Genomic DNA, 22820 nt, shown 5'->3' on the forward strand with positions numbered 1-22820 from the left:
GTCAAGCCCACAGTAATCAGGTTCTGTAAGCACTTTTAAAATTCTAGTAATGGTAAATATAAGAAAGGGCGAACTGTGAACCGGCCTTAAGTCTTGAATATGAAAAGCTCTCCAAAAATTTTGAGGACGAACATTAACAAGTTGAATAGCACAATGACCTACTAAAATTGAAATAAAGACACTCCTATGAACATTTATATTCAGTGATGTAAAGAAAACAGAAAAACAAAAGGGCTTAGAAAGCAATTTAACGAGTCATGTTTGTCATTAATCAAATTAAGAAAATTTGAGGAAAAAAAAGTTTTCCAACTCTTACCATCTGAGAAGACATGGTCCTTGAAAAATCGCTATTCATGGCATAGGGAAGGGCAGTCTGGGCTCGTACACCATACTGAGACTGAAACCTGGCAGTAACAAAGACAAAAATCACCAGACTATCTTTAGATAATCAATATATTACAACTGACATGTATCACAAGCCACTATTAATGAACCCTCTACTAGACAAAAAAAACTCAATATTTTTTACAGTCAAATTAAAATAAACTAAACTCAATTACCATGTATTTCCATCCCAATGAACCAAACCATCAGACAGGAAAATTTCCATGCTACACACAGGGAAAGATGTTCCTTGAAATAATGCCCGCCTTTTATGCTCAGTTTTTTTTAAAACTGAAGGGCAAGTGCCCTTCTCAGAGTCAACAGACCGATACTTTGACCATACACACTCTACCATCACCAGCCAGTAAAGTATGTATCTAAAAAAACAGACTCCCACTAAATTATCAGATGTGACCCAATAATAAATGAGCAACAACAAAAAATTACCTTCTTTTGATTTCATTCAAATACATGAAGGCCTTGGACCTCTCAAATTCCTGCAACAAGAGAAACAAAATGTAAGCATATTTATTTTACTGCAACTGTCTTTGACATTGAGTTAAAAAGTGGTGAATGTCATGTAACAATATAGTTGAACCTGTTGTGTAACATGGAGATAGAAAAAAATTTCGTCTTACACATTTTCCGTCTTGGACAAGGGAATTTAGGGGGAGATGAAAGTGTTTCAAAAGCCCAGTCAAAGCGATGAATGGTTGCTTGTCTGGTCAGCAAGCAGTGGTCAAAACTTCACACCTCTTTAGTGCCATCCTCTCTGATAATGGCATGCGCCAGTCCCACTTATCCATAGCCACCAGCACTTGCGCTTCAAAGGACCCTTGTTTGTCCTATTAAAAGCAGAAATGGTAGATCATTTTTGCTTCCACCCTTAGCCCCATCCACCAGTGTAATAAGTACAGTCAACCAATAACTGTCACCCCTCCCTCGCCTTACGATCAGGGCAGCAGGTATTGGTCAAACTAATTTCATATCTCTGGCCTCTGACAATCTTTGAAAGTTTCAATGCTGGAGCACCACTTGAGCACTTCCAAGACACTGTGTGAGATTTCACATCCACACCACCCTGATCATATGCACTATTACTGGCTCAAATGGATGCTGTATAAAATCTACCCCCAAATACCTCACCTGGCAGTATGTCAAAAAGGTTAGAGCTAATGCCCACTGTATAACAGTCTATACAGAAGGCTATGGGTAAAGCTGATTGAACCAAATTTGATAGTTTTGAGATCAAATCAGGGCTGCGTGGGCAAAGCATTTTCCGTCTTAGACAGATAAAAAAAACCCAGACAGGAAGGAATTTTTTTTTCACGTTTCCATGTGACAGGTTTCCGCTTTATAGAGGTAATTATAGAAGAATTTATCAGGGGCAGAGCAGGCAGATTCCATTAAAACAGATTTCCGTATTACAAGGTTTCCACTGAGGCATGTTCAACTGTAAGCACAAGACTTACACAAATTGTATAACTTTTAAAGCACATCTACCAACATGTATGTACAAGATGCAGCAGATAGAAAATAGAAGAAACCCAGTCAGGCTTCACAATGAGCAGCACTCTAGCATTAGCCTTTCCAACAATTTTCTGTCCTTTCAAAGATGTTTTGAAATGTACATTGTGTTGGATTTGAAATCATTTATTCTAACTAAGAAAAAAATTCAATATTGTGTTCATTTTCAGAGCAAAGATATGTTCATACTCACATCATCTGTGATGCAAAGGTACACCAGGCGCTCCTCTGTAACGTAATGGAAAAGATAACTGAAAAGAAATAAAAAGAACAAAAAATCAGGAGGCGATGAGAAGGAGAGCACAAAATGTAACCTGTGTCATACATAATTTTTTATGCAACAGGCCTTGAATTTGTAAGACAAACTTACTAGAACTAGCTAGTGAAAGACATGCCCTTAATTTGTAAGACACACACACTGAAAAGCAAAAGATAAATTAGTTTTAAATTTGTCAGACAGAACTTACTATAACTGGCTAAAAGAAAAACTCTTACCTGCCATGAGAGTATGTGAGTTTGGAGTTTTCTTGTGGAATCTTTGTTAGAATTTGTTCAGTGACCTCGGTAAAGTTTCCTGCACAGCTGGCATACTTGGCTAACACCGTCGTCCCCCTTGCCACAACAGAGTAAAGGATAGGCATTGTGCTTGTCTGTGGAACAAATACAATCTTTCAAGGAAAAACATTATTGGCACAGTATGCAATTGAATACCCAATTACCTTTAAAATACGATTAAACCATATCTTTCAAGACTTTGCCTTAAATTCGACCTGAACAGATCTCCTACGACAAAACTAAGCTTGAATATATATTGGTAATTTTATTCAGTTTCACAGTCAACAATTATTCAACACCTATCCATGGAAACATCTATTTATAACTGTGAATATCTTCCATACCTCCTGTAAAATGGGATTTTAGTGATACAATGTACCGTTGTTTGGGCATTCGGTGGTCTTCCAATAACAATACAGTATAACACGGATAGGTCGAACAAAGAAGACTCGAAATCATGCATCCGTCGAACTGTTCCTGTGGTCCCGTTTTTCCTTCTTCTTTATCTTTGTAAGATATCCCTCAAACTACCGAGGACGGTCACGACAAATTCGAGTTATCCTTGTTATACTGTTTATGGAAACTCAAGTTGTCTAGTTCTCTCCCTTTCCTTTGTTCCTACTGCTGACAGACAGTAACATACACATAAAGAGGTCTACTGGTCAATGTATCTTCTGGCTTTTCCATTTTTTCTTTAATCAGAATGATATTTGAGGATACAAGATCACAACAATGCAATTCTAGGATAACTCTTAGAGAAAGGAACATTTAAATTACAATAGCACGATGCTGCAGCGATAAGATGGTAAATTTCTTTATGCAAGTTTGTATACATTATAGTTAAACTGCTCTAACAGCAACCTGTTTAAGACAACCACTCCCATACCCCCTCCCCCCGTGTATTTGCTTATTTGCTTATATTATACTGAAAGTGTCCAGGACATCAAATTGTCTAGGTTGACCAGTTTTCTACTCGACGCTGAGTGGCCTTCTGGGACAATTCCAACTGTAAGTTCTTAATTTAAGGGACTGTCACTTTTATTAGGCCACGACCTCTATTCCAACACGAGTCCGATCAGGTTTTTTATTTATTCGGAGTCGAGTCCGCGAATGGGTTTTATCTATTCAGACTCGGGTCCGCAAAAAAAATCTTTATTTATTCGGACTCGTCTTGAAAGTGAGTTACGTGAGTGAAAAAGAGGTTACATATAATAATTGTCATGGGGGAATTTACGTGTAATACCAGATTTAGACTAAAATTATTTACTAGGACTGTGTAACTGTCAGAAGCCTAAAGACTGCACTCTCATTGCCCACTCTATGTACACGGTAACTGACAACTCAGGGTCTACATACACAGTAATCTACCCCGGGCATCACTACCAGTCACCAGCATTATGATTACTTTCACCACCACTACAGCATCATAATTACTTCCACCACCATTTGTCTTTCCACATGTAAAATTTCATTTTGTTGTGAGTTATAGTTTTTCTGTAATTTGGGGTTTTTTAAAAATGACATTGCACAAAATCGACAGCCATGGCCTCTTCCCAACACCTCTTCTCCCAGGAAGTTGAGAGTGTGAGATCGCTACGCGCCATCTCATTGGTCGATATATTTAACTTTGCCTCCTGCAAAGTAAACTCAAGTTATTCTGTTCATACTAGATCTAGTATTACTAATGGGAGGAATTCCGTAACGAGCGACCACTTTGAAATAAATAGAGTATAGAATGGGCTGCGGTTATTGGTACAATAGTGCGTACAACTCTAACCAGTTATCAGTACAATTATACTAATAACCAGACAGAGTTATTCGTACAATTATTCGAATTTTGGAGGTTGTTGGTAAAAATAAGCCTAGATCTAGTCCTCCGGTTCTCCCCTGGGTTGAGCATCAATATTAATTAATAACTTTAACAAGGCCAAAATTGGTAGGCCTAAAAGGAAAAGTAGGCTAGATACTAGATCTAGATATCTAGATCTATATCTATATTTCTATTAAAATACAAGATACTTGATCTAGATCTAGATCTATTGTTATGACTAGAATCTGTTAATGTTATGCTTCTTTAATTGTTTTGACACAAAACCATGAGTGGAAATCTTTGAAGTCAAAACAAACAATTATGGGAAAAAATTTGTTGGTCAGTCGGGGGAGGAGAGAGAAAAAAAAAAAAACTTTCGGGACCGGAATTCGAACTCACACTTATAATATAATACTTCTTCAAACGCAGACACGCTGTCATTTCGGCCATTAGAACTATCAACAGAATGAGGTAGATTTAGCTTAAATATTTTTACACCACGATTTCGAATTTTGGAGGTTGTTGGTAAAAATAAGCCTAGATCACCATTGGAAACACTGATCTAGAATCTAGATCTAGATTTTTAGATTTACTAAGACAGAACATGTTGGCGTAGGCCTGTGGGAATGTAGGCCTATTATTGTACGGATACCTGTAGCAATTATCCGTACAATGGTGTAGCAATTGTGCATACAACATTGTACGGATAACTAGACAGAGTTGTTCGCACAATTGTAAGGTACAATGTTGTATGGATAACTAGACAGAGTTGTTCGCACAATTGTATGGTACAGTGTTGTACGGATAACTAGACAGAGTTGTTCGCACAATTGTACCGATAACCACTAAGATAGAATGGTGGGTTTTATGATTAAAAATTACGCAGTGGCTATTTTTACAGCGTGCCGTAAAGATAGCCTCCCAGTGAGTCCCAGGCTATTTTTACGGCGATCCTCGAAAAGCGACCCTACTCCGCCTCTCATGTACGCGACATGCCTCAATGTATTAGATCTAGGCCTTCAGGGGCCGTTCAAAATATAAACTTACACCCCAGAGGGGAAAGGGTGTCTTTGGCTTCTGTAAGAAAAGTGTAAGATTGGGTGGGGAGGTTAACCAAATATGACACTTCTGTGAGATGAACGTTTTGCTCATGACTGGGAAGAAAAGGTAAAAGATTGTTTCTTTGTAACTTTGCAGCTGTTTTGTTGATCTTTTAATGTCTTGATGTCTTTTATTTGTAAGGCACGTACCTATTGCATTGACAAGAGTCTCAATGTCTTCCACATATATGCGTTTCTTTTTAGTCCATATGGTTTGATTAAATTGTATTAACTGAAATATTTTTTTTACAAGCTGGTTAAAAAAAAGCCACGTATAGTACAGGTATCTTTGAAATAATAATGGAAGTTGAAGATCGGAAAAAGTACTAATATTAAATTGGTGTAGGTGGGGGTTGGAGGCAAATGTGAGAAAAGTGGTATTGGGTTTTGTGTTTTAAAAAAGTCCCCAAAAGTGTAAGATTATATTTGAACAGCCCCATAGGTTTTCCATTTCCTCCTCTTCACCGTCATTCTATTCTCTCCTTCATCTGCCTTCTCCCTTCCTCCACCACCATCTCTTCCTTCTTCTCCCCACCATCATCATTCACCCTCTCTTTATCATCACCACCACCATCACCCCCTCGTCACTATCATTACCATCATCACTGCCACTGCCAGCATCATCATCTCATTCACTGACATCACTACATGTACCACACCCACAAGAAGAGCGGCCATTTTGGAGTAAACACTTTTCGCCTTGGAAATGCCTTTAAAATGTTCCTCCTTCCTTTGCCCTGAGCAGATTTTTGATAGAGGTGTAAAATATTTTTTTTGGTGTTCACAATGATTAATTTATTAATTATTGTGATGAAATTTCAGGGTACAGGAACACATATATTTTTTTACATTCAAATATCAAAATTTTGCTCAGTACGATTGACCATAGTATCTGTATCCAGAGCTGTTAAAGTACTTTTAAAAAGGTACTTAAGTACAAATTTAAGTACAATCTAAAATATGTACTTAAGTACAGTAAAAGTACTTTCCTGTAAAATGTACTTGAGTACAAGTACTTTTTAAAAAAGTACTTATGAGTACATTTTGAGTACTTTCTGCTAATATGCTAAAAACTTCAGTGCTAATGCAAAACATCATATTGAATAACATATCTAGTATATTTGACAAATTCGGCCATTTATTACTAATAATGTAAACAGTATACAAAGCATTTGAATATGCGCACTGAACGTAGGTGGAAATTGTCCGTGAAATTGAAAAAAAAACCCAGCAAACAAACAGATGCAACTAGTGAGTAAGTGATATTATGAATAGAATTTGTTTGAGCAAGACAACATGATCAAATGTAAGTCAGTCCTAGAGGTCGGAAAGTAGGAAAAGTATCAAAATTGGAAAATGTAGAGACAAAGTTGATCTAAGAAAATAAAAAATTGACGAAAATGGCCAGCAAAAAAAAAAGTGCTTTAATTCTTCTTTAACAAATCCTCAAGGAATCAAGGTAGCTTTCAGCACAAACCACACAAAAAAAGGAAAAAAGAAATTTAAGTAGCCTAAAAAATTGTTAGATTGATATACATTGAGAACTCAGTTTCAGTTTCAATTGGTTATAATAGTGGTAAGACAGAGTTTGGTCACACTGTGTAGTCCACGGCGCCCACGGCAAACCAAAATATGCCTACATGTAATTTCCTAGAGTCTAGTAAGTGTAGTGTAACCAAAAAATCTCTACTACAGTAGTCTCCGCCTAAGATCCCAGTGCTCGGGAGGAAAGGAAATACGGGATCTTAGCCCCTCGAAGCTAAGGAAGAATCTACAGTGACCCAAGAACTGACGTGACCCCTGGGTAGGTTTGTGACATATGGCGAGCAAAGAGTGGTCATCCTTGATGACCAATCACAGTAGCATGGTGGTATGAGGCAAGCCATAATACTATACCGTACACTCATTAGCATAATTATCGTCTCGAGATCTTTATCTACGTTTATCCAGTTGCCCCTCCCCTTTACCTGTCCAAAAACTGTAGCCTTCCATCTCTGATTGAGTCCCCCTGCCTTTGTCGTTACGTACCATTACGCTGTGACCACACCAATTAAAATTCAGGCTGTCTCGCAATTTCGGGAATAGAGAAAAACTGCCTTCAACTTCAATGGTCAGGGAAGAGTTCACAGCTCGAGGTGATCCTGCCTGGAGCGAACTTGTAGGCCCAACCCACCCAGCGAGGGATGAAAGTTCAGGTGGCAAGCTCATGTGAGTGCGATGTTTGGGGAAAAGAAACGCCCATCGGTCTGCTCACACCTCGGTGTGATCCCGTCTGGGGATCATTGTACCGTTTCATGGAGTTTTACAGCGCATGTGATCACTTTCACAAGAGTGGCTGATCTTTGACGCGACGGGCAGTTCTTTAATCTCAACTTTTAACTCTTGGTTGATCGGCTGTGCCCGCCCTGGTGTTTGTTCCGTAAATTATGATCGGAAATGTCGGCACTTATTCTTTCATTAAGCTTCAAAGGTACTCAAAATGTACTTGAAAAGTACTCAAAAGTACTTTTATAAAAATTATCGGAGTACTGTAAAAGTACTGGTTTTCAAAATGTATCGGAGTACATAAAAGTACCGAAAATTGTAACGTAAGTACAAGTACCGGAGTACTTGTACTCCGTTACAACCAGCTCTGTCTGTATCTACCATTCCACCAATTTTCATGCAATTTTGTTAGAGAGTAAGAAGCCTTCGGGTTTTTTAAAATTATTGTTTGTTTTGCATGTTGGTGCTGTTTCCATTCCATGGCAACTTTCATATTTTCCGACTTATCAAAATTTACTTTCTTCATTATTTCTTATGCCTGTATAATTTTTTTTCCTAAATATGAATCGGAAAAAGAATCACCCTTGGGGTGAGCTGTTCCCCGTAAAAATGGACAGTAATAATATGAGCACATCAGAAAACAAAACACAAAAACTTTAAAAATGGGATCTATTTTATTATTTGAAAGAATCCCACAACAAGGTCCTAGTAAAGAACATAAAAACATTGAATTGTTTAAGTCCAGAATATAAAGACTATAATTATAATAATACTAATAATAGAGGACATTTAATTATGGCTATTGTTAGGGGACCGTACGCCCCAATAGCGCGTGGCGCTAGGGGACCGTACGCCCCCATAGTGTTTGGCGCTGGGGGACCGTACGTACGTCCTACCTGTGCAAGGCGTGGTGTTACGGGACTGTACACAGATGCATGCATCTGAACTTTGCAAAGATACTGGAGGAAAACGGCCAGAGTAACGAAGCTCCTGACGTAAGGAGTTATTGCAAGGAGAATGTTTAAAATATCTGAATACGATTGTGAGGTACCCAGTGGCCGTGGGTGAACCAGAATTTGAAATTTGCTCACGTCTGCACCCACGTTGTTGTTATGTGTCAATAAAAGAAATCAAAGAGAGGGAGGGGGAGAGAGAGAGAGAGAGAGAGAGAGAGAGAGAGAGAGAGAGAGAGAGAGAGAGAGAGAGAGAGAGGGGAGGGATGGGAGGGAAAGAGAGAGAGAGAGGGAGGGAGGGAGGGAAAGAGAGGGAGAGAGAGAGAAAGAGAGAGAGAGAGAGAGAGAGAGAGAGAGAGAGAGAGAGAGAGAGAGAGAGAGAGAGAGAGAGAGAGGTGTGGAAAGAGTTGCCGAAGGGAATGTGGGGGCGAACGATGGGGTCGGCAGGGTATAATTATGCTATTAGATTGAGAAGAGATGGTTAATCATGTAACGCCTTGTGTGGAATATGAGTTAAGAGAACAAATTAAATTCATACTACTCCAACCTACGCCTATAGTGTGGTCAAAAATGCACGGCGCAACTTATTGTGAAATATCTCCTTACTTATCGAACATAAATTCTCCAACTTTTGCACAGTGACTTATATCAATTTGTCTTAACAGGTGAATATTTTTTCAAACTCCTGCACACTGTATTCTAGAAATTTTTTTTGATCGAACCTCGATTGTTGTGGAAAAATATGATTCAGTTAAGACATTTTTTAAATACAAACTGCTGTGCAAAGTATGGGTGACATTGATTCTCCCGTTAAAGAGATACAGTATTTTTTAGGAAAAGTTGCGCCACGAATTTTTGACCGCACTATTGTTACACGACACCTGTGCGCAAAAGTAGTCCAGTTATACTAATGTTGTTTTATTATTAATGTGGACAGGTGTATAATATGTAATGCGCTTGCAAATAAACTTTAATTCGTCTGTGCTTAGTTCACTCCCCGACGTTCTGTCAAGTCTCTACAATAGTTTGTTTTGCTTTCCATCTACCTTTTCCAAGCTGTCTTCTTTTTCCTTTCTTTTCATGTTATTGTTATTGTCACTGAATGTGAGTTGATCTTGCGTCTTGCGCGCTATCAAGACTGAGTGCATGCTCAGGCGTGTTCTCTTATGCAAAAGTGAGTACATTTCTGGCGTTTACGAGTGTCATTAAATGGGGCTAAGGGGCCTATTTATTTTAGGTCGCAAAGCTTAAAAATGTACTCACGTCTGCCCGTAGAATGCGCCTGAGCACACATACTATTATCCTTCTCATTTTTGTCCAAAACATTTCCTTTGTGTAAATTTGTTCATCTCTCTCTTTCTCTCACGACTCCCTCCCCCCCAATCTCTCTCTCTCTCTCTCTCTCTCTCTCTCTAACACACACAGACACACGCACACAGACACACACACACACACAAAAACACATACTCACACTTTGTCTCCCCCTCTCTCTCCTGCTCCTTCTTTCTTTCTTTCTTTCATCTTTTTTTCTCACTTCCTTTCTGTCTGTTTTTCACACTCAAACACACACACACTCACACACTCTCTCTCTCTCCCTCTCTCTCCCTCTCTCTCCCTCTCTCTCTCTCTTTCTCTCTCTTTCTCTCTCTCCCCTCTCTCTCTCTCCCCTCTCTCTCTCTTTCCCTCTCTCTTTCTCTCTCTCTCCCCCCCTCTCTCTCTCTCTCCCCCCCCTCTCTCTCTCTCTCTTTCTCTCCCTCCCTCTCTTTGATTTCTTTTATTGACACATAACAATAACTTGGGTGCAGACGTGAGCAAATTTCAAATTCTGGTTCACCCATGGCCACTGGATTCCTCACAATCGTATTCAGAAGTATATTTTAAACATTCTCCTTGCAATAACTCCTTACGTCAGGAGCTTCGTTAAACTGGCCGTTTTCCTCCAGTATTTTTGCAAAGTCCAGATGCATGCACATATCTGCGTACGGTCCCGTAACACCACGCCTTAGCGCAGGTAGGACGTACGGTCCCCTAGCGCCAAACACTATGGGGGCGTACGGTCCCCTAGCGCCAAGCGCTATTGGGGCGTACGGTCCCCTAACATCAGCCTTTAATTATAGTGCCTTACTCTTGGTTTTAACCAGCTCAAAGTATGTTACATTAGTTTAGTCATTTAGTAAAATGTAGTATAAAATAACAAATAAAAAAGGTAGTAGGCTACAAGGCCTACAAGCCAAGACGGAATTTATAAGACTGAAAAACGTGTTCTACGTCATCAGTTTGTGACAGCCGTAAAAATAACATTTCAGTTAATACAATTTTATCAAACCATATGAACTAGATAAAACGCATATATGTGGAAGACATTGATTGAGACTCTTGACAAGGCAATAGGTACGTGCCTTACAAATAAAAGACATCAAGACACTAAAAGATCAACAAAACAGTTACAAAGAAACATAAAGAAATTAGATGTCCACCTACAGAATTTTCATCATAATTTCAAAATTATTTGTCACCCCCCCCTCTCAAAAAAACAAAACAAAACAAAAAAACAACAACGGTGATCTGCAGTAATCATGCAGATCTGGGTCTTGTTATTGGCATTTATCCACTTTTATTTTTACCTTTTCTTCCCAGTCATGAGCAAAACGTTCATCTCACCTCCCCACCCAATCTTACACTTTTTTTTACAGAAGCCAAAGACACCCTTTCCCCTCTGAGGTGTAAGTTTATATTTTGAACGGCCCCTATAGGCCTAGATCTAATACATTGAGGCATGTCGCGTACATGAGAGGCGGAGTAGGGTCGCTTTTCAAGGATCACCGTAAAAATAGCCTGGGACTCACCGGGTGGCTATCTTTACGGCACGCCGTAAAAATAGCCACTGCGTAAAAATTATGGTTTAGGGTTAGGGTCAGGATTTGGTTTAGCATGAGGGTCTATCACTTGCTTACACACTTCCCAAATACCCATTAAAGTGATTTTAATAGAATCATAGTATGGCAATGACAATAAGTTGAAAAGACACCCATCATTGGTTTGTCCACAGTACAGAGGAACAGAAACTGGAACTTCAGACTTTTATGTAAAATAATAGAGTTTAGTCAGTCCAATGCATGCAGGCAGTCAACCATCACAGGGAAATTAGATTACATATTCAATACAGAGATTTTGATCGTCACAAATTCATACACACTGCCCTCGCCTTTTCGTTTTTTACTGAGTCAAAATTGCGAAAGAATAGCAGATGTTTTTGTCCAGTCAAATCAAGAAAGCTCGTGATAGTGCGATGTGACAGTCGACGGTCGACAATAGGTATCTCTCAATCGACAGAAACTCATGACACATTGAATGTAGATCTAGTTGGAAAGAAATTGTTTCCTGAAGAGATGTGAATTAAAACATTAGAAGGCAAACTATCAGATAAACAGAGAAAAAAAATGTTACCTGAGCTCACCGCTATAAATACAAAGCGTGCAGATTTTTTTAGGAAGGAAATCTCTTCACTCTTCACTCCTACTTTCAGCTGGGGTCGAGAAAGTGAGTAGTCGAACTTGCTTTGTTTACAAACATGGGATATGACGCAAGGTCACATGCTTCGTCACCATCAACTTGTTTTTCAAACCTTAAAGAGCTCTTCCTGTGGTCTTGGTTGCCTGGTTTCTGTAAACAATAGTCTCTTCCTGGGACACCGGGAGCTGACCGATGCGCCTTCGACCAGGAGCACGAAAAGGACGACACGGATGGTTTGAGCCTGCTAATTAGAGATTTTATAGGTTTCATTTTTAAGATAAAGAAGAATGGCGACTGGGCATATTTTGCCAGGGTATGGAGATCCTGTGTCAAAACTCAGACGTGCTCGTTCAGCTGGATGTTATCCTTTGGACAATTCCTCACTGTTGGACCTTCAGAATGCTGCCCGCTTAACAGAGCGAGAGTTTGAACAGATTCGCCAGAATGCTAGAAATATATGGTTGAAAACCTCCCCTAGATCAACGACGTATGATACATTCTACTCTGGCGGTGAAGTGAGGGAAATCACAAATCCCCGTCCGACTTCCAGCCATCGGCACAACAATCCTCATCCTCCACAGTAAGTCCATATAGCCTTAAGATTTTGCTTTTATTTGTTTGCAGCTTATTGCTGTGCATTCCCAATCTTTGTCCCTCACATCTTTCTATTTACAGTACAATTACAATATACCCCTTTCTTCTGCTATTCATGCAAATGCCGCATACATTCTTTATCTGATTCATTAAACCTCTGCAGATATTATCATCCCTATAGACCTATAAAATCTTTACAATGACCATTGATGTAGACTTACATGCATATTAATATCAGAAGTAGATCAGTATATGTTTATCAAGCCAAATTGTGGCATGCTGTCTAATATGCCCCCTTAGTGAATTTTTGTGAGGATTGAATTTTTGAATGGAGAACTTATATTGGGAGGGGCCTGGGGTCTGCTGTATTGACAAAATGAACAACAGCTCTGCTGCTTTGATTGTTGCAGGTACAGGGTTCTCTGAATATGAGTCCTATAGGTGTTTATGAATCAAATTATAATATGGCATTTTACGACAATGTTTCATTTTAATTTAAACAACAAAACATTATATATGTGTATACAATTCTGTACACGATTTTCTGAATTTAAAAAATTATCTTTTTCTTCATCTTCACAGGGTGTTCTTGACAAACAGGCTTCACTATATAGAAGGCTACCACAATCCAGATACCACAGTGGGCAAGAGTATGTACAAAAGTAAGTCTGCAACATTCACCTCTCAGTATGGATTATAGATTGTTTAGCGTTCAATGTGTTGTTAGTTTTCTCATAATTATTATTAGAAGTTTCACATTACTGGTGACAGTAGTGGCATGATTAGTCCAGGCTTTCTAGTTCACTCATGAGTTTGCTAGGCAGTTGCCTTAGGTGCTTTAGGCACATGGGCCCCATTACGATCCATGTGAGTTTTATTGACTGTCATCAATCTTGTATCTAAATTCCTGCATGTGGTTGAATAATGCATCTGATGTGAATATTCTTTTTCTCAGCTTTATTTCTCTTTTCATATTGAATTTTAATAAGAGTAATATATAATTTAATTTTTTTTATGTAGCCTATACCTGCGTGTGTTTTTACGGTCCTGTACAGCCAAGAAAAATTTCCCTCTGGGATAATAAAGTATCATCTTATCTTATCTTATCTTATCTTATCTTATCTTAATTAATTGCTGTTAATAAATTTTTTATACATTTTTAAAAGTAGTAGCCCAAGTGCACTGTTTTTCCTGGGGGGGGGGGGGGGGGTATAATTCTTGTTACAACATCCCAAGGTAAGGCAACCAAACTGTGCTGAAAGGTTTTGGGTTCATTTCCTGACTATGCCATGTGTAAAATCTTACCCTGGCAAAGACATTGTATATTATTTTGCCTTACCCCACTCTCATGCTAGAGGATTAGCCTGCCAACACCTGATGGGGGAGGGGCAAAGGGGGGTGGTAAGCTAAATTTAGTGCTAATTTAGTTAATGATGATGGCCTACTAGGATGTTTCTGACAGGGGTTCCTGGTCTACTTGATAGTCTACTGCCAGACTGGTCGGACAGCTGTTCTTGTTGACAAACAGCTAGTTTATGCAGGGTAATTTATGCATTCAGCGTGTGGTCATCAACATCTTGTCACTTTTCTGCTATTACTTACTTGTCAATTATAATCTTTACCACCACAAAACGTCTTACTCTAACCATATCCATCATATAGCTGTCAACATTGTCCCGTCTGGTCATTTGCTGTCGTAACTTACTGGTCAGTTATCTCTACCACTCCAATATGAAGCAATCCCCACCATCCCATTCATTGCAATTAACTCAAAGCCATCGCCTTTGATCTAAATGCCCCCAGTGCTGTCATTACTGCTGTTTACAGAACAGGCAGATCATGGTCGATTGAGCAGGAGTTACAGTAGACCACTTAGATCATGGTGGACCGTCGTCAATCAAGCAGGACTTATGGTAGATCATCGTATCTTGATGGTCCATTGACTAAACCAACACCCTAAATTTGAGGTGGAGCGTGGTCATAATAATAATAATATTGATCCAGCATTGTTCTTGTGTTGTCTGTCCTACATAAACATTAGAATGTGGGCACTTAAATCAGTTTCAGTTCCAAAAGAACTCTTCCTTACATGCAGTCTAAAGACAAAAAACTGAATTTTTGTGCAGTATGATCCCTCTTTAACATAAGTTTTTATAACGTAAAAAAAAGATTGGTTAGTTGTGTCTATCTCTCCACAGTTGATGCAAGTCTGAGTAAATCTGAGCAAGAGAGACGAAGGGCACCACGACTCAAATATATAGCTCGTCCTGACTCTGCGCTCGTCAATCAGTACAAAGATCCATTTGTAAGTTTAATTGTTCAATTTTCCCAAAAGTCCAAAATGTGAGAAAAGTAATATACAGGCATGTGTATTGGTAAATCCCAGTGGATTCAGTATGTATTTGTAACCATCCAAATTTCTTAACCTCTTATTCAGATGATACTTTTTATCTTTGTTACTATAGGGTCATACCAGGATTGACTACCCTTTACTTTTGGTCATACAGTGGAATATAATTAAACCAAAATCTATGTGGGCCGACTGGACTTTGTTCAGTTTTGCAAGGTTGTACAGTTTAGAGAGGATGCTCAAATAGAAGGAAAAAAGTCAGGGATTTTATTTTCTTCCGGTTCACCACTGCTTTTAGATTAACACAGTGTTTGGTTTAGGCAGACTTCACAGTATTTTAAAATTATGCGAACAGTAATTGAAAGAAACGTCTGATCAAAATCATATTTATATATTATTAACATATCTAAAGCTTTTCAGAATCGGCAACTCAAAAAAAAAATGTTAAGGTAAAAAATTTGCTTCTTCTTCTTCCTCGTTCTCGATGACAGCAGCTAGACAGTCAGTTCGATGTCACGTACTAACTGTATAGTTCGCTTCAACTCTGAAAGACTGCCATAGAGTTTTCTCTCAAGGGAAGCCACATTCTGCCACGTCTGTGCGCGAAGGGTGGCATAGCGCGGGCAGTGCTGAAGAATATGGTTGGCATCCTCTTGGTCGTGTCCACACTCACAGATCGCTGTTTCTCCCACTATTACTTTGGTGTGCATATGGTAAAAAAAATAATTTACAAAATCCTCACTTTTGCTCTTTGAGTACAGTACAGTATGAAATTATTTTTGTGACTGTTTCCAAACTTTTTTTTTTTTTCAGGGTTTCCGAAACCACTTACCACCGCGACAAGCCCAGGCAGCTGAGGCATGGGTCAAACTTGCTGACGATGCAGGTATTCACTGGCAATTTCATTTCAGATGTCTTGGAAACTGAATGCACTGAAGCTATATGTTGTTCATTACTCAAGTTTTTCAAGAAACAATTTGGTTTGCATCAGATTAATATAGGTAATATGTGTAGTTGATTTACAGACCTTTAAATTTCGGGGTTGTTTTAGGGGTATTTGTATTAGTTTAATTAATTTATAAATCTGTACTAGATGCAAACAGCGAGAAATAACCCATACTTCAAGGATATTTCCAATTCAATGCTTATAAATGTCCTCACCCATAGTTCACATCCTTTTTTTTTTCTTTTTGTGAAGCATTCTGTGCAAAAGTCATGTTGTTATGTTATTTGAAGCCTTGCTCAACTTCACTGAAATATGTGCATAAGTATATTTTATGTTTGAACCATGGCTAAGATGCTTGTCTCAAAATATATACTTGAAACCATAAAATATAGAACAAATTACAAATTGTGATTTCTTGCACGAAAGGAAAATTTTCTTTGCAGTTGGCAAGACATCAAGGCTTAATATATCATGCGTAATTCCGATTATTATATAAAGCTCTAGCCAGATTTAGAAATCACTTAGAGTTTGAGATCTCCAAGTTCAACAGACTTTGTCATTTTCCACAGATCGAGAGCGAATCCTAGATGTGGTCAAGGAGCAGGGAGAAGGGAACCAGCCGCAGGTTTGTATGAATGCCGAAAAATATGGCACGTTTTGAGCAGATCTCCAAAAGGCACTAAAATGCAAAGACACAATGTAGAATCAAACTGTATTACTATTACTATGGGTCACAACAACTCGACAAGCCCATGTGGTCTTTGTCACAGACTCTCAGAGCACTCTGAGGAAGATTAAAAGTGGGAACCTTAGAGCTGAAGAAGACAACACTGAAAAAGATCACGTGGATCTTCACCCTGGGCCATGCGGGAGTCAAGGGCAATGAGCGGGCTGATGAGCTCGCTGGGAAAGCAAAACCAGAAGGGAAGCTGTGCACTGACAAACTTGAAATTGTACAGTTAGGCAAGGAAAAAAGAGAAAAAGAACAGGAAGAGACGGAATACCATCATCTTGAGCGACTTTGTGAGCTGGGAATTGGATGGGGCGCCTGCAGAAGTTCAAGACTGAGTGGGAGGAGCAGAAGGCTATGGAATCAACCATTGCTTGGAACCGTCAGCATCTACACACTTTGAGATGTGCTTCTTCAGGGGACGGAGCGCTTATGGGAATACCCCTTGTGCAATGATGTCGGTCCTTCACACAAGTAAACAAGTAATACTCTTATATTTGTCTGACCAAATGATTTAGTAAGGTTATTATCACACACACTAAGAGTATTACAACACACACCTAGAATAGTTCCATCTAAAAACAGGTTGTAGAGAAACAAAGTGTTGTAGAAGTAGAGGTAAGTAGAAACTGAAAGATTACATAGAATCGCTGTAAGGTTAGCCTAACCAGATTTCATTCTTAAAGGAGTTAACTGAAAATAATGCAGCAAAATTAGTTTTTAGAGACAATATTGAATGCTTGCTTAGGATGTCATGTGTTTATGACCTACTTATCATATTTTCCAGGAGGAGGATGCTGAGAACAGACCCAAAAGTGCGTACCCTTCTTTGCACAGATGGATGAAGTTTAGCGGAGCTGAAGGTAACCACTGTATGAGAAAAACTGATAAAAATACTGTCCTGTACATTTCAATCAGATTGTATCAAACTCCATCCCTGGGGGGGGGGGGGGGGGACTCTGTGGTCCAGACATACTGAGTCTGTCATCTGCTTTCTTTTCCACTTCTGTCCCTCTCCTCTGGGCTCCTCTCGATTGTACAGCTGGTTGAAGAACCAGCAGTCGACTACCCCGTAAATCTAGCATTGGGTCGTGGAAAACTAAACCTTTTTTAAACAACTGATGAATTAGAATGTACAAAAAGTTAAAATAATACCAACTATATAAAGGACCTTGGTCTAGAGGTCTCATGTGCGAGTTGCACATTTTAAAGATCTCTTGGTGGTCCTAAAATCGATAAGAGTAGGCTTCGGCTGCCACTCTGGCAAAATTCAAAATTCCTACCAAACTGAAAATGTGTAATGTGTCTTATGTGCTCATATAACCTTATGCAGTTGCGAGTGCCTTAAAACATGTACTAAAACAAAACAAAAAAGATTAGTAAAGAGGACACTGGTCTTTTGATAACATATGGATCAGATGTCCTTTTTGAAATCAAAGCTAATTTGGAGATGGAAGCCAGATACAGAATACTGCCTTTTGTATATTTGTTTAATTGCTTGGATAATTTCCCTTTCTAGAGCAGCACACGTAATTTCTTCTTGAGTAAACGGCAAAAATCTAGATATTCTATTAAAGATGAATAAAAAGAAAACTGTCTGGTAAGAATGACAACACGGTTGGTAAATCCATCTAATGTTATTATCATGTCAGCTCATCTATACTGGTGTCTGTTGTATTTATATCGGTTAGACGCTTCGCTGTCGCACACAGGAGACACGATTTCGATTAAGTGGGGGGGGGGGGGAATTTTTTCAAGTATCTCAATCTCCCTGCTGGGACGTTGAATCCCTCTCAGCCCAGGTTGGCCCTGACAGATAGTGTTGGAAGCCGTCCACCTAAATGATCTATATTATGTCAAAGGGCGTGTAGAATCACTTACATTAGATTTTTTTTAAACTCAGCTATCATAGCTTTTTTAGTAATTCTAGAAAAAATTCATATATTTTTTCTTGATTCAGGTCAATGATTTTTTTCTACTCGAAATTATCAACTTAAAAGTTTTATACCCATTAACATTGTTTTAACCCTATCTGTTCGCCCTTGGGTAATTTTGTACCCCCGGGGTTGTATTCTTCACATCTTAGAATACTTCTTGTACGAAGATCTCTATGAAACTTTCAGTATTTCTCAAAAAATCATTTTGACAGACTACTATTTAAAGCGTACGGATCGGATTAACCAGTAAATTTCCTCTTTGGAAAGTGGTGACACACAGAGTTCCCCATGTCATATGGATACAATAGTAAAACACGACGAATGGATAGGGTTAATATGTGGTGGTAGATTGTGATGGAATTTCAGAAATGAGGGTTCAGTTTGATTTTGACCTAGGTCTGATTCTGGCCACTGCTGTAACTTCTTGACAGCACGAAGCCTGTGCCTTGACACAATTACGGCTTTGGACTTTTCTTTATTTTCCATGCTTTCCAATTGCAGAATACGACTCGACCTCTCGGATTGTTCAGACCCTTCAGTCCGATCCTCTTCGCCAGAATGGGTTCACGGGTTCTCTACCACACTACAGCCTAGGCCACAAAGCCAGGGAGGACATCCGGTCAGCAGGCATGTATCGCTTCAAGCCTCGGCTCCGAAGAGGGGAGTACAGCATGCATCCTGACTGGCCCACCTCTCTGCCCCACCACAAAGTGCCATAGAAAAGAGATCCATGTTTTCAATCAAGAAGAAAAAAACTAGGCCTTGCCTGTATAAATTGTAAAAGACAACTTGTACTTTCCAAAGGAGTTTGTACAAATGTAGGATTATCATTATTTTAGTACAAAGTACTTGAACTCGATATGACTGAATAATATGTCATTTTAATTGCTCTGTCCATTTATTTTCTTGGATCTTTTTCATCTTTCTTTTCCTCCTCCCCCCAACTTAAAGTAAGGCATGGCTAACAGGAGGGTCACATGGCTTCTGGACAGTGCTATGTGTTGTTAAAGGTACTGACACTTAGATTGATGTAGGCCTATATACCAACCAAGGTTCTTCCATTTCGAATGGGGACTAACTGAATTTTTTCTTGGGCATCTGACTTTAGCAGACCTGCTCTTCTTCAACCTTTTAGAACAAAAAAAATCTCTTAAGCATGTCTTGTATGCACTGGATCTCTGAGTTTATATCCTTTTTTTTACCTTTGAACCCAGAGGGTGCAAAATAAACAAAGATCAACTGAAAAAAACCCACACAGTTTAGAAATCCTTATTAACCTAGATCAAATAGGAGTACATTTGACATGAGAGGGAAGCAGCATAACTGTTAGTTACTCCGCTGATGTGATCTGAGTTGGGTTGGTTCTTTTTATTTTTCATTGGGGGTTTTCTTTGTCATAAAACCCTCCCTGACTCTGATTGCTTTGCAACTGCGGACCACCTCTGTCTCATTGTGCTAGTTGTCATCTGTGTTACTGCACAAATGAATTAATAGCTATTACCATTTATGTAAGCAAAAAGAGAATTACCTGCCCCCAATATTATCCCAGGAGAAATCAAGAATATCCACGGTATAATTTCTTCTCATAATAATGTCTGTATCTCATCTCACTAATTCAATAAACAAAGTCCATTGAACTGACACACAAGAAATGCTCATTACCAAAATGTCCTATTCATGTATAGCAACCACCTCTTTAAAAAATATAACATCTGTCTCATTCCTGTAAATCAGTTGACAAAATACATTGCACATGTACATGTCCTTGCAAACAAGAAAGATAACCAAAAAAATTAAGCTCTATATATACTAGTCAAACACTATATTACCTATCTATATAAGCTTGTTGGATAATTTAGCCGTAGCCAGTAATTATATATTATTTATTCTTCATGGTATTTGCTTCCAATGTGAATAGTGTTTTCTCTCTCTCGTCTGTTGATCTGTACTTTCCTGTTTAGCTTATATTTACATATACAGTGGAAACCATATATAACAGGCCCGGTAATAACAGGGATCCGGTAATAACAGGGATTTTTTAAATCCCAGATTTTTCCTACTCTTTGTCTCTATTAAAAGTTATCGGCAATAACAGGGCCCCATTGGTGCCCAACCGGTTATAGCACGGACAAAGGCTCGCTAACAATGTGTAAAAAGTAAGAGAAAGAGAGAGAGAGAGAGAGAGAGAGAGAGAGAGAGAGAGAGAGAGAGAGAGAGAGAGAGAGAGAGAGAGAGAGAGAGAGTAAAGCAGTGCATGGAGCAAGCCCATGCAAGTCATGCCACTGCAGGCCAATGCAACGTGTGAAGCGAGAGAGGGCTGCAGTGTGCTGCAGACCTCGATCTAGCCCGAAACCTAGCAACACGCACGCGTAATGTGTCTACTATCACCTACGAAGTCAAGCACAAGAGAAAATGTCTTTCAATTGTTTAAAAAAATACGAAATAATCCAGGCTCTTGACAAAAAGCAAGCTCCACTGGCAGAGATTTGTCGTCAGTTCGACATTCCACAAAAGTCGATTCACACCCATATCATGGATAGAGAGAAGATAGTGGCAGCATACCCTAATGGAAAGTTTGCTCTGGATCGAAAGATGAGACTACCCGATGCAGATGCTGTGGACCAAGCTCTTCTGATGTGGTTTAAGGGGGCAAGGAGATAGTTGGTGCCAAAACCCCTGTTCGTGGGTACTTTCAAAGGAAACTATCCATGAATAACTACAGCTGGATTATTCCACAAATGCTTACTTTCCTTGCATTTCTGATTTAACAGGGATCTGATACAACAGGACATTTTCTCTACTCCCACTATCCCTGTTATATCAGGTTTCCACTGTATATACATTTAATAATATGTGTACTGTATCTATTATTACAGTGTGTACAAGCACAAGTCTCTGCATTAACCTTTACGGTTCACTGATCTATGATTTTAATGATATGTTTTACGCCCCCATCAGCACAATGTAGATCATTAAGGAAATGAATAACCAGTATGTATATCACTGGACACTTCTTGCTGGTGCCAACCTTGAACCATGGCTGAGAGGGATCAGAGCATCTCAGAAGTCAGACGAAGATGATTCTTTCAGTTTAAAAAAAACAAACTTCTCCACTCAGAAATTAAATTGAACTCTATTCTTCTGGGTGCGACAGTGAAGAGCTTTACATCTCAGATGCCGAAGCACTAAATGGAACACCAGTCTACACTTCTGTACATAGACGGCACACACTGAACATCACTACATATTCGTTATGGTTCCCTGAATGACACTACCTATGCTTTTGTGATTTGTTTATACATTGTACTGCCATTTGAGAGACAAGCCCTGTAGCCTACATGTATGTGCACATTAACTCTTTAAGGATGTAGTGGACATTTATGTCTGACTATACAGCAGATCAAAAGCAATGGTGCGGCAAATTTCAAATCATTATACACAAAATCAGACTCAAGAATTTGCATTTTATTTGATAATATTATGCACGTTGTTGCTTGCCTTTTTTAAGTTTCATATATAGAGAAAACAGTAGGCTATTGAAAAAGCTGTATGAATAAGGGAGTCATGCGTCCTATTTTTTTAATGCCCCCAAAACAGTGCGTCTTCAATGAGTTAATATCAAATCACGATTCGTTTTTCACGAAAATCTTACATCTCTATAATATTATTTCAATGCTTATAAATAAATATTACTGAGATTGGACAGGTTTAACATAAGTTCTGTATTTACTATTTTGTGTTTCCAATTTTTATGGCACTTGCCACACAATTAGATCATAATATTATAAAAGCCGGAGTTTTGAGGTGTTACTAGAGATTAACATACAAAGAAGAGAGGAAGAAAGATTAGGAAGACAAATGTTTGATAGAAAAGAAGAAGCAAACCACACCAGAGCACCTGCGCAACTACCCACTCCAGTTTTCTACAAAACACAGTCTTGTTAGAAATATACTATGTTTTTCAGTTCCAACGGCCATATTATACATGTATAAATGAGACGTATCAGCCTGACAGTTCGCCCACATCTCTTTGTCTGCTGCAAGTCTTGAGTCTTCCTTCCTCTTGCCATAAAAAGACGACACATTTTCTTCATCTTTTTCGTAGTCTTCCTCCTCTACTCCACCCTTCCATAATCCTGCCTTTTAGGAATTTTGC

The 22820-nt window shown here is 38.9% G+C and overlaps 2 protein-coding genes across 2 annotated transcripts; one reads left to right on the forward strand and one right to left on the reverse strand.

Moving 5' to 3' along the window:
• Positions 1-316: 316 nt before the first annotated feature.
• On the reverse strand, positions 317-12138 carry LOC101845033 (vesicle-associated membrane protein 7; the record flags this gene model as incomplete). Its single annotated transcript, XM_035972372.1, is given in 5 exon segments — positions 317-404; positions 832-881; positions 2105-2162; positions 2407-2561; positions 12052-12138. Coding segments are annotated over 4 exon segments (342 nt in total), but the record flags the coding sequence as incomplete, so codon positions are not given.
• Positions 12139-12185: 47 nt separating this feature from the next.
• On the forward strand, positions 12186-19801 carry LOC101845427. Its single transcript, XM_005108216.3, has 7 exons — positions 12186-12687; positions 13284-13363; positions 14900-15006; positions 15865-15937; positions 16567-16622; positions 17515-17590; positions 19166-19801. Exons 1-7 carry the CDS (start codon positions 12395-12397, stop codon positions 19381-19383), a joined length of 903 nt encoding a protein of 300 aa, XP_005108273.1. The 5' UTR covers positions 12186-12394; the 3' UTR covers positions 19384-19801.
• The last annotated feature ends 3019 nt before the right edge of the window (positions 19802-22820 follow it).

Source organism: Aplysia californica, unplaced genomic scaffold (genome assembly GCF_000002075.1).
Source record: "Aplysia californica isolate F4 #8 unplaced genomic scaffold, AplCal3.0 scaffold00668, whole genome shotgun sequence".
Taxonomy (NCBI): Eukaryota; Metazoa; Mollusca; class Gastropoda; order Aplysiida; family Aplysiidae; genus Aplysia; species Aplysia californica.